At 39.8% G+C, this 13,235-nt stretch overlaps 1 protein-coding gene across 1 annotated transcript; it reads right to left on the bottom strand.

The window, feature by feature from the left end:
- Positions 1–2,772: 2,772 nt before the first annotated feature.
- Positions 2,773–12,940, bottom strand: PMEL (premelanosome protein). The gene is made up of 12 exons (XM_075199549.1): positions 12,813–12,940; positions 10,216–10,347; positions 9,705–9,851; positions 8,178–8,318; positions 7,932–8,093; positions 7,229–7,588; positions 5,591–6,001; positions 5,307–5,462; positions 5,134–5,227; positions 4,037–4,242; positions 3,362–3,449; positions 2,773–3,155 (listed from the first exon to the last, which is right to left on the bottom strand). Exons 1-12 carry the CDS (start codon positions 12,874–12,876, stop codon positions 3,005–3,007), a joined length of 2,112 nt encoding a protein of 703 aa, XP_075055650.1. The 5' UTR covers positions 12,877–12,940; the 3' UTR covers positions 2,773–3,004.
- Between the last annotated feature and the right edge of the window lie 295 nt (positions 12,941–13,235).

Below are 13,235 nucleotides of genomic sequence, written 5' to 3' on the forward strand. Positions count from 1 at the left end.
AGAACTAACTACAGCTATGTGTAGAATAAGGCTCCCTCTTCCAGCTGGTGGTATTTGGGCACAGGCACGAACAAACGCAGGCTGGATGTCCAAGGAAAATACACGGCTCAAGATGGAGCAGTTAAAAAAAAAAGCTGACTTCATTTTGGCATCCAAGCCACGCCCCCATTGAGGTGTAGTATAAAGCAAATTACTTAAAGTATATTTTTCTTTAATTTGCACCTATTTTACAGGTTCTGTCAGGATAAACAGAAAAATGGCTCGTTTTGAATGGCCGCAGACCTTAAAATGTGACTATTGCAACAGACAGTGGCAGCTTTTGTGTGCACAGATCCAATATTCATGAGAATAGAGCCCATTATTCACAAGAATCCACTCTGGTTCATAGGATATATTCTCATGATTATTGGGTCAGCTCACAAAATGTATATTGTGTGTAGATGACAGCCATAGGCACTAGCTCTGTGGGTGCCAATATTTTTTTTCACTAAACAGGTCTATGCACGATATTCTTCATTTTAACAAGTTGGCTCCTATGAAAAGGTGCTTTTAAAAGATAGTTGTATTTAATATAAAAAAAAAAAATCTGCACCACAGGACTATAAATGGATACGTTTATGAAGTACTACATAAAACACCAAGCCCCAGTGGACTGCACAAATAGTAAATCCGCCACTGGTGCACCATAAATCTTAGTCTCAGCAGTTGATATTGTCATCTAGTGTACATATTTCAGTCCAAGTTGCATATTCTTGCCACCCTTAAAAGCAGGCCTGTTAACTACACAGTGGAGGTAGCTATCATGTGGACTGACATTCACAAGTAGCCCATCAAGTCACCAGCACCTCATGGGTGTTAGACATGCAGCACCTCTGTCATATCAACTTGCTAGGAGCCAGTGACAAGCAGTATACTGATCCAGCCCACAGAATGTGTGTTCATAGACTACTTAGAGTATGGAATTAATGAATTGTTTCATTACAAGAAGTGGCTTATTGTCTCATTTTAAGTTATTTATATATAATCTAGAGATGCTCACTGACCCCCATGTTTTGGTTTTGATTTTGCAAAACTGCCCTTGCGTGTTTGTTTTGTTTTGCCATTTTGATTAAAAATCAATGTTTTTGGGCCTAAAATAACCAAATTTAGTGCTCCACCTGTTTGTAGGATAAGTAATGTAATTGCAAAGCTAATAAATTATCCAAAAAACAGTTTCATTCCTGGTAGACCTTCATTAATTCTACACACAGTCTTCCTCTACATCTATGAATATTGGCAATGCAGCCATCGTCTTTGGATGTATATTACACCCTACACTTATAGTTAAATATGTAAAGAAATGGAAAAAGGCAGTTTGATTTCTGTCTCTAGGCCCCCCCTCCAGTTGTTGTAAATACAAAAAAAATTCCGCCGTTAGACTGTACAATATTAATTGAAATGGAGAAAGCCAGTTTGGGGTCACTCTGTGTATGACACCCTAACCCTTAAGGAGAAATTGCCCAAACAGCAGCCTTTCAAGATGGTATGTGATATGGAAATGGCCCAAGTCCCTTTCATCTTTGGGGGGAGATTGCACCTTACACTTACATAGAAAGTTTTAAAAAGATGTTATCATTTTCAGCTTCATCCTCACCCTCACCCGTGTGTACGTCATCACAGACTATCAATTCATCGCTGCTTGAATTCGCCATTAGAGAACAGTCAGTGCTTGGATGTCTTGGATGGTGAAGGCCTTCCTCGTGGAAGATCTAGTTCATTTTTATAAACATCATTTTATCCACATTTTTGGGAAGTAACCTACGGCGATCACTGACTAAGTTCCCTGCTGTGCTGAACACTCGTTCAGAGTACACACTGGAGGGTGGGCAGCTTAGGTATTGCAAAGCAAGTTAGTACATGGGTTTCCAAATGGCCTGCTTTTCTTCCCAGTAAGGAAAGAGACTGTCTGACATTTCCATATCAATTACCTCTTGAAAGTAATCCTCCACCATCCTTTGCATGTTTATACTCATATTGGATGGAGTTATGGGCAAGGTCACACATTTTTTTGAAAAATCCTTCAAACCAGCCAAGATGTTAAACTGTTCTGGTCTGCCCTCAGCATCCTCCCTGCTTTTTTGGGAAAATTAAATTTTTTACGAGCAGCAGCTGCTTGAGAAGCTGAAGGCGGCCATGTCGTCAGGCCAAGGCCCAGTTCAGCTAGGGTATACACCCTGTATATGCTGCAGAGGATGTAGGAGCAGGCAGCTGTGCAGTGGAATTGAGACCATTTGAAGGCGGAGGTATTGTGGCCCCGGTACCAAATTGGGTACCGGGCCCACTCCACTACACAGTCTAGAAAGCTACCTCGGTGCAATGTTTTGGATTAAAAACAATATTGTGAGGTGTTCAGAATAGACTGGAAATGATTGTTATTGAGGTTAATATCGTAGGAGTGTAAAAAAAATAAAAAAAAAAATAATGGATTTTAGTGCTTTTTTAAAAATAAATCAGAACCCAAAACCCTAAATCAGAACCAAAACCTTTCGTCAGGTGTTTTAGCAAAACAAATGAGAACCCAAAACCTCAAGCTAATCAGAACCCAAAACACTAAAAGTGCCCGGTGCACACCCCTAGTTTTGACACCATCCTTACTAAGCTAGTTTTATTATATTAATGGTCAGTGGCTAGTGTTTAGTTATTAGACATATTGTTTATTGGTCCATGTTTTGTTTATGGTGCACAAGATACAAAGCTTTTAAAAAAAAAAAAAAAAAAAAAACACACACCAGATAAAGTTTACTTTTTTTATTGGTGGAAAAGATCAACCATAGATTTGCACCAGTTTACTGCTCTTTGAAGAGGGCAAGCCCCTGACATATACAGTGCTTAAAATGTTGATGCTTTAAACTTTCAAGTCAAACATGACACTTGCTTTTGCACATTTTATCCAGTATAAGACACAATGCTTGCCCCCATTCTCTATACAACCTTCTTCCATCAAGCTCCAAATCTACCTTTTACATCACACCACCTGGCCGTTTAAGAGAGGACTACTTTCCCCACTCAGAGTACGACCAAGGAAGTTTTGAATAAAGAGGCGAAGAGATGGCCGATCAGGAAACCAGTTGACTGATGAACGTTCTGCTCCGAGAAGTGTGTAAGACTTTGTATGTCTAAATTACATTAAAAAAAGAAAAAAAAAAAAAAAAAAAGTACATCAAGACAAAAACAGATATGTAGCTTTATGGGGGTTAGTTCTGTAGTTAAATTCTGCTATTCTATTTGTTATTCTGTGAATGAGTACACCTGGGACTTAAGCATGTCAATAGCTCCAGTTCTGCCTGTAAATGCAATGAAATACTACAGTAGAGTGACTTACCTGTATGTGTAAGCTACAGTAGCTACTGCAAAAGCTGTTAGAAGTACACCAACGGTTATAGCAACTCCATTAAAAGAAGACACTGCACCTGTAGTAGACAAGTTAGTTTAGTCTAGGGTTTTTTTTTTTGGGAAGGGGGTGTGGCAAGAGAAGCACACAGCCAGACTCCATGAAAGCCGGAGCCCCACCTTACATATTCTCAAAAACAGTGCTCATAACATGAGGTATAGCACAAATTCTACATATATGAGCTTTAGAAGGTACATGAACTTTTAGGATATGTTCAGTAGAAAGGAAGTGGTTGATTGAATATGCGTAGACTATTTAATAGCGAGAACATTACAACCAAGGAATTAGTCAGCGAGACTATTCAGAGCTAGGGAACCAGAGTGCATTATAGATTTACACAGGCATACCACCCACAAGGTGGTGAAAAATCACTGGTAACCCCCGATTTCTCTCTAGTTTTTCTGTGGAATCATGACAGCAAGGCGCTTAGCAACGAATAGTAAGTCACATGACATTACAGAAATTAGAGTGGAAGAAAAGCACCCACTACATTATGAAACATTTAATTTGTATTTTCCAATTAGCACTTATTGAAAAGTGCTCTTAGAAATAGAAATGCTGTAAGGCCATATTCTTTACATTGGCAACTCTAGAACTTCAACTTACCTGCTGACACACTGACTTGTGCACTGGCAACAGCCAAGCTGACATCATCTGTCAAAGACACATTAACACAGAAGACTCCTGTGTCATTGAAAGCTTGCCGCAGTACTAACTGACAGTCAGAGGAGGGTGCCACTGGGTTACAAACAGTCTCCTGTGGATTTTCACAGTCTGCATCAGATATTATAGTGCAAACTTGACTCGGAACACTGTAAGGAAACCATAGAAATTAGTTTCACTCATGAATACACATTTCAGGCCAATGCTATTGTTTGAGGAAGGATCAGTTTTGGAGCCTGCCTACAAATTAAAAAGGATCTTGTTAGTCTCAAAACTGAGCTAAAGCCCAACCCAACAGGAGGCAAATTTACAGATTGTATTAAAATGTCAATTTGAGAAAAATCTCAGTAGCCAGTCACTTTGAGCAAGTTCAAAGCCAGTTCTGAGTTCTATTTGAGGAGATAATATTTGGTAGTTGCCCTGACCCTTGATTTGTGAGACCAAAGAAAGTCTAATTTGGATGCTAGTTTGGTCAACACTGTAGTGTGTACTCGGCCTATGTGTTATCTATGATTGTACTAGCGGCAAAAAAAATAAATGGCAATTCATGCATACACTCTAAACCCGTTTTACCCTCAGATCTGTGCTCTTCAACCATTGGCTGAACAGATAGTGACTCCAAACTATGAAGATCCTGATTGTGAGCGCATATATACTCCAGCACTGGAAGGAAGTTGTTCCATAGGGGGAACGAGATTTATAGTTCTGCTAAACAATTAACAATGCTTTCGACCACTGGAGTGTACACTAATGCAGTCAGACCAAACAGTTTATTGTTTGATTGACCCAATACTCAGCTGAACACATTATAGTGAGTATGCAGCTTTACAAACTAGACCCTGCTCTTCACATCATATCTATAAACATGGATCAGGGGTAAGCCTATGTTACAACAACACATGAACATGGACCATGACCTCTGATATTCATCTCAGGTAAAGGCATTTATCCTCCGCTGAAGAGCCTCCAAGAGAACCAATCTCAGATGTGACAGGTATTTAAAACCAAAGCCTTTCCTATTAGGCCTATCGAGTTCTTACCTTCCTTGGCAAGTAACTGTGAGGTCCACTGTATTCTCAAGACCAGCTGCTACAATTGGCTCCACTTGCACGATTTGTACACTTTCAATGCCAGCTAGAGTGTGGGGGGGAAAGAAACATTAGTGATATGCAATATATGAATCCAAATAAACCCCATTTCACTTAATACTTACAAACAATTTCCAGGTCAGTAGCAAAAGTTCCATATCTATAGAGTAGACATCCTACAAGAGGTTCCTCAGGAGCCTGGCGCTTTGCAATCAACAATACTTCTCCAGTCTCTTCTATGGCAGCTACAGTTTCATTGGATTCCACCAAACCTGTTACAGCTGTCAGGAATATTTTTAGTATTAGGTAGTTACAAATACTTCATAGTTACAGATCTTACACACTCCAAGCTAATGTGGCTACATATACAAGCAAAGAAATACAGAACAATGTACATTTATGCACCCACCTTGTGTTGGTGGTATGCTAGGGGAACCTTCTGCAGCCTCAGTACTTTGCACAGCACTTACTTCAGTACCCTCAGCAAGTTGTGTTACAGTTTCTCCAGCCTGGCTAGGTACAACTTCCTGTGATGGCACAGCTTCAGTTAGCGTTACATCCACTTCACTTTCAATTACTTCTTGGGTAGTTGTGGTGCCTTCCTCAGTGGGTACAGCCTCAGTTAGTGTTGCAGCCTCCACATCACCAAGCACAGCCACTTGTGTCCCATCTTCAGAAACAGCACTTAGATCAGTTTCTGCATCCACAGACACAGATTCCACGTTAACCTCATTGTCGAGTAAAGCCACAGTTACAGAGAGGTCAGCTACAGTCACTGTAGCGTTACCTGGGACTGGCATGGCTGTAGCACTGGGAGTCACTGTAAGAAGATAGTTTAGTCGATTTTAGCATAACTGATTTTATGTGCAGATTAACGGAAATAGGCACTTGCAATTTGTTATTCCAACTACTTTTGTTGCATCCCCAACTATCACTGGTGGGAAAGTCCAGTATTGCTGCTATACAAGAATTAATAATCTAACCGAAAGTTTAGTCCAATTCAGGACTGAATAGTGTTAGACAAGATATGTGCAAGGTACCACTAGGACAGTGAACTCAATTTGATTTAGGAAATCATGAAGTGACAATGGTCACTGCAATATATAGAATGTGCTAGCAAGATATCATGCATTCCTGATAATCCGATTGGGCAAGCTAGTAATGGCAGATGACTATAGGCCCCCTGTATGCCAACATGACTACACTACAGGCACCAGTGATACGGGGACAGCTGCCTGCTCGGCTCAAGCACAGAATCTTATCAATTTGTCCACTTATGGGGGGGGGGGGGGGGGGGGGGTGTGTTAAACAGGACACTTCAGTCTGAGCAGTAGTCTTAATGTGGGGGGATACTACTGCCAGTCTTAAGAAAAGGATAAAATCTTCAAAGCATAGGATTTCCAAAAACAATAAAGTCATGTTAGATAGAAGTCTGGCATTGCTAGGCCACATCACAATATCATCTCTGTATGTTCTTTCCAGCATTCCCAATGAACAATAGAACCTCCCTTACAGTTGTTTCCCTAACAGGAGGGAGATACAGGCACTATGGACCTTCCCCTAGGCCAGTTCCCAAGGAGGGTGCGAGATACCCATTTGGATAGCTACCGCATACCTGGAAAACACAGTACTCTGGTGTGGGGCATCCACTACAATACAGAACATGTTTCAAGCCATAGTTTTACAGAATACCCTGCAGGGAAATAATCTAGAGGGTCTGCAAGTGTACAATATAGCAATGGTGTAAAATATCAGGAATAATTGCTTGCCATGTATTTTATGATGAAATACTGAGGCTTATAGAGTGGTTTAGGAAAGCTATAGGGGGAGCAGGAGAACACTCCATGAGACATGTGCATAGTAGTCTCAGTTTACTGGACTGTACACCATTCAGTTCTTTAAAATGAGTTTGCATTGTGCCAACCATTAAAATTAAGCTCCTCAAACATGGAAGCCAATATTTGTTCTATTGTTAGAAGGTGGGAAAGTTACATTTTGAGCACAAGCCGAGAGCATGTGGCATACTGCAATACAGGATAATACATACCAGATTCCTGTCCGCCATTTGTACTAGTAGCAGCTTCAGTTGTGGAGTCTGGAGACACTCCTGTAGTAGCCACCTGAGCAGTTGGCTCACATGGAGAGATCGGAATAGCAGCCTGCACAGTAACTTTTGCCTTGAAGACGCCAGGAGAAGTGTAGGTATGAGTAACTCCTGTATTCTGTGTTAGAAATATACCACTCTGATCGCCAAAATCCCAGGAGAAAGATATGTCAGCTGCCTGGAGATAGGCACTTGGGTCATGAACTGCTACAGAGAAAGACACTGCTCTGTTTTGGATGAAGCGCTTGTCATTCTGGTCCAAATCAAGGACCTGTGATATGGAAACGGCGATTGGTATCTGATCTGTAAAGCAAAGGGAATATTAGTGACCAACACAGGATACTTCTGTCTGCCGACCTTCTGGCCAGCTTGAGGTTGGAAGGGAGCCTCTGAAGACACATGGTCCATCTGGGCTTTCACACAGTTGGAGCTTGGATACACTGAATCTACTAACTACAAGTCCCAATACCAGATTTAGCCTAAAACAGACTTGGCAATTGGATTCTAGCATTTTTATAGGCCACATACCAGATTGCCTTTTTAGTGTACTACTTTGTAAAAATGGATGCTGCAACACTAAACATGGAGCTTTAATCTGAAGGTTACATTAATAGAATGGGAATGGCCTATGGCTAGCACTTCTTACCAGTGATTGCAAATTGAGAAGAGGCACTCCCAATGGGGATGAATTTCTGTCGCCCACGATAATGGTACACAACAACTTCCATAGTGTAGGAGCCAAGGGGAACGCCATCTGTCTCAACTGTTAGATTGGAAGAGGGGCCATCTACCACCTGCCAGTACTTTCCTGGAAGTAAATAGAGCAAAATCTACAGATCTTTCAGAGGTGAGATAGTGCTTTGGATACTATCAGACAGTGTAGAGATCTTACCCCAAACTTGCCAAACATAGACAAATTTACTGCGTCTCTGCTCAACTTCTTGTGGGAATTGACGGCCATCTGGAAAAGTGCATTTAGAACCTTCAGCGGACTCCTCAGGGTAAACTGGCTCACCAGAGGGCACCCATGTACCTAAATATAATGCAAGGTCAGCACAACAGTGTAATATATATATATATATATATATATATATATATATATATATATATATATATATATATATATATATATATATATATATATATATACACACACACACATATATACACACACACACGGAGTCATAATAAAGTTATACACACTATGCATCATTGTACAGTAAAACAATGTTGATAAACATTGCTTTTAGTTGTAAAATTTGCACTAAACCACAGCAATTAATATGGTTTTATAGTGTCACTTGAACTATACAAAAGAAAGTATCTTATGGGTTTTCATTAGGGGCGAAGCTTCCACCTTAATTACACAAAATAGCAAGTGTTACATTGGTTGGCCTTAAACATTCCCAGTCCTACACTAGCCACAGCAGAGTGAACAGATTCATCCCAGCTGTATTTATTTACACACCAGAGAGTCTGCAACGTGTAAAGATAGTGTGGAATAGAAAAAGAGCACAACTAGAACTTTGTATTATTCGAACTAAGAACCGTGCAATATTACCTAGTTCAGAGTTGTAGCTGAAATTTTTTTTAGAGCTCTAGTGTTAGTACTGTGTGAAATCATTAGTCATGAATAATCTGCAAGAAAATTGACTCCTTTTCTACAAGATGCTGTTTACTACATGTCCCTTAGTTGTATCTACTTATGTAAAACTTTAATAGCCCTCCCTTGTTTTGCCACTTGCCTCCATCCTTTCCCATTATAGGTTTCCTTCAACTGTTTCCATGCATATCATACTAATAAGTTATCAGGATGTTCAAGAGTTACCACTTCAAAGAGCTGTGATAAGTGCAGTTTGTGAGGGTGGGTGAGGAGTAATATACAACATTCTGTCACCAGTCAATTATAGTTCTCAGTAGCATGGGAGATACACAAACAGGGCCCGAGTCATTGAGAGCAAAGCCTAAAAAAGGAGTAACTTTGCACCTGGGCAAAGTCATGTTGCATTGGAAGGGGGTGGGGGTAAATTTAAAATGGGGACAGATTTATATTTGGAATAGGGCATAACAACTTTAATTTCAGCGTAAAAGTTAAGATGAAGTATTTCTGTGCTACATAGACAAAAAAAAAACAAAAAAAAGCAAAGCTAGTATTTGCACCCCTTGCATTGTAACATGGCTTGTCCAGGATCAAATTTACTCTTTTCACCTTGTTCTCCTTAGTGACTCAGGCCCACAGTATCTAAAGTTTAAGGGTTTGGATTATTTTACATAAAAGCTACTGGCAACACTCAATTATATGGAAGGCAAATCATTCTTAAGGGTCTTTTCAAAGCATGATCTTCTGGTTTAATGCATTAGTCTAGATTGGAGGGGAAATCATTAACCAAATTAAACAAATAACAAATGCAATACTAACCATTGTTTGTGCAGTTTTGGCTCCAGACAACCTGTCCATCAGGCAGCACAGTTTGATTGTGGGGGAAGTTCAGCTGGATAAAGAATGTAGCCTTGGCACCAGTCAGTGTTGGAGCATCATTTTGAAGATCAAGAGTCACCTGGCCTCCTAAGTAAATTTTAACATTAGCAGTCACTCATGTATAGTTGACAGAAAAAAGCCCATTCTAAGAGTCAAGAAGCTATCCTTAGACATACATGTGGAATGTTAGTGCCACAGAATCATCATGTACAGAAATCCATAGTGACACTGCACCACTAATACTTACTTTCATTGTTTATATATGCCCAGTACAGAGCATTGTTGCCAGTCTGTCACACCAACCTCATCAATTGAAGCTTGTGTCATTTACGCTTACAAGCCTAATGACTGCCACAAGTGAGCAGTACAAACAAAGCAGACTTGCATGGCACCAAGTGAATTTAAAGCCATATCAGATTAACTAGTATTAGAAACAACCTGGTTTCCTTACCTTTCCAGCAGTCCCTCTTCTGTGCATCACTTCCTTTCCAGACAGGGTACATCCTGCTGTTCCATGACTTGAATGGAGGGCGTTTGTTACTCTGCACCTCTGGATTTCTTTGCTGTAGCCTATTTCCAGACTCTAATGTAGAGATATTAAGGATCAGCAACAAAAGACAAACTAATGTACTTAATACATACCATGTTATGCAGTTTTCAAAGTTGGTTTGGGGGTGGGGGGCGGGGTTGGTATAGATCAATACCTTAACCACCAAGTAAATTGCAGTGGAAACATTTTTATCAAAGACACAATAAATTCATGGTCACACGATACAGAGATTCTTCTCCCCCCTTACAGCCCCACCTCCTTAAATAGACTTTTTTGCCTAGTAGAGCCCCTGGAATCAGCATGTGATGTACATGCTTGAGTCCTGCTGAGGGGCTCTAGGCAGAGGTGGTCACATGGGCATTCAATCCTTCTTGGAATCCCACATGTGACTCTCAGCTGAGGTGTCTAACCTGAGGCTGTCTGGGAACATCAGTGAATGATGTTACAGCTGCCAGTTCCCACAAATTGTCAGAAAACTATAGCTCTTACATAGAAGAAACTTAGTTTTTTTTCAAAGGCATAGATTGCTTCCTCTTATTGCGTCGCCTGTAGGTCAGATAGTCTAAATTATATTTACCCTGTTGTAAATAACGGCACAATTTAACTTGCCTCGTCAGGTAGTAGGATGGTTAGGCTCCCCCTGGCTTACATTTTATGTGATGAATAATAAAGGCTGTTGGAGAACAAACTATCCAGTTCCAAAATTATTGAAGTATTCGTCAACTTACACCACAAATAGTCATAGGGTATTTTCAGCCAGGAGAAGTATTGTAACACAGACAGTGATTGAAAATTGTAGCAGTATATTAGCAGCTTAAGATTCCTAAACAGCTTGGTTGTTACATTTCTTTTTATAGTTATGGAGGAACTATATCTCCCACACGAGTTTGGCAAACTTGTTCTAGGTTTACCAAGGTACATAGTCGCCTACACAAACCAAGGGTACAAGAGATTGTCGAGTCATCTCTAACCTTACTACATCGTTACCAACTGTCCCAGATTTCTGCAGATTGAGGTTACATACCTGGAAATATTGGTCCTTGACAACATTTCCCAAGTGCCAGTAGTAACACAGTAAATTGCCTTATGGGCCCCACGTGCAGTGGTTAGGGTCTGTAATGTGGTGAAATATCTATGCGGACACTTATTTTTACTTAATATACTTGTTATGCAGATAACTTATTTTTACTTATTTGAGCATTTCTAAAAATGCCATAGCAATTAACAGAGTTAGGACAATCATTCCAACTAGGGATTTCATGTAACTCCTTAACCAGTCAAGGAAAGAAAGCTAAGGCAGAGCTTTCAGTGAATATTCACTATGAAATAATGAGGTGTGCAATTATAGCTTTCCATTACTTATCTGCCCTCTATACTCCCAACCCTACATTTATCTTGTGCTTGATCATCACAACAAGAGCAGCTCACTTTATGTAGCATTATTAAGACTTTGAACCATTTGCAAATACTGCCCAAACTTGCAAGCTTACAATCTGTGGGTCAATGGGAGTTTGAAACATGAGGTTAAGTGCTACATATTGCCTATTGGTTCTGCTAAAGTGCAAAGATTTTAATTGTAAATGTAGCTTGTTTAACACCTATGTTTACTTTAAGGAGTTTTATGCCCTATACATGGTTAAAGCTATACCACTAATATTAACATCGCACAATTTGGGTGCTCAAATAGATGGATGCACATAAACAACCAATCAGAGGTTTTAATCCAAAGATTGTGCTAGCACATGTGAGAAACACATGCGAGAAACACACGTGAAGACTTGTTATAGTTAAGCAAATTATAACTGTGCACTAAAACAGTCAATGAAGTCAAGAGTCAGATTTAAACAGACATTACATGGCAAGTACACCTGCATTGTATTGCAATAAAAAAAAAAAAAAAAAAAAAGCGCAAGACACCCAAACACTTCAGATTTATAAAGGCATATTTGCTACCATGTAATGTAGTGCATTAGTATAAGCTGGGTTGCAGGAGGAGTCTTGGTGATGCTTAGGGCATATCACCATACTCAGGTCTTGTTTTTGCGCATTACATTTTAACATGGCAAAGAATTCTAGTTACAGCAATATAAACTCATATCTAGAGATAAAAAAAACCCATCACATAGCTAAAAGCTTCTCCGATATACCCAGTGTTAATGTCCTGACCATGCCACTACTGGATATTACAATATTTGCAATAAGCGTCTGTTATCACCTCCTCCAACTATCTGTTATTTTAGTCTGTGTGGGTGGGTGTGCGTTAGAGAATTTAGACTGTAAGCCCCAATGGGGCAGGGACTGATGTGAGCAAGTTCTCCGTACAGTGCTGCCGAATTAGTGGCGCTATATAAATAAATGGTGATGATGATTTAACCCAACAAAGATAATAAAGTTAGTCACTGACAAAAAAAATAAAATTTAAGTTTAGGTCACTAGTATGCAAAATTAATAGTGTTTCTGCATTTACTACAATTCCATATTATCAATGTAATACTCACTGTTCTGAGCCTGTATCCCAGCACACAGCAACCAGAGAACAGCCAAGAACCAGACTTCTTTCATGGTATCTTTTGTTTTCTTGACCTCCCAGCCAGGACTCCAGAGCAGTGAGGGGAAGAAGAGATCCCTGTTAAATAATAAGATGGAGGTCATTAGCATAACCACACCCTCCCAGAATAACAATTCAAGGATTATTACATTCCTGTCAATTTCTCAAGCTATTCTGTCCACAGTGGACAAAGTCAACTTTAGACCTCAGGCAAGTTATTCCACGTGACGTTGTTCATAATAGATGTTGTGTATAGACACTGGCCCAATTATATTAACCTAAAAGACAATCTACATAGATTTGTACTTCAGGGGGCTGAAGCATTTGAATAAAATACAACTATAATAATCACATACTGGCAGTTATATAGCCG

Source organism: Mixophyes fleayi, chromosome 2 (assembly GCF_038048845.1).
Source record: "Mixophyes fleayi isolate aMixFle1 chromosome 2, aMixFle1.hap1, whole genome shotgun sequence".
Lineage (NCBI taxonomy): Eukaryota > Metazoa > Chordata > Amphibia > Anura > Limnodynastidae > Mixophyes > Mixophyes fleayi.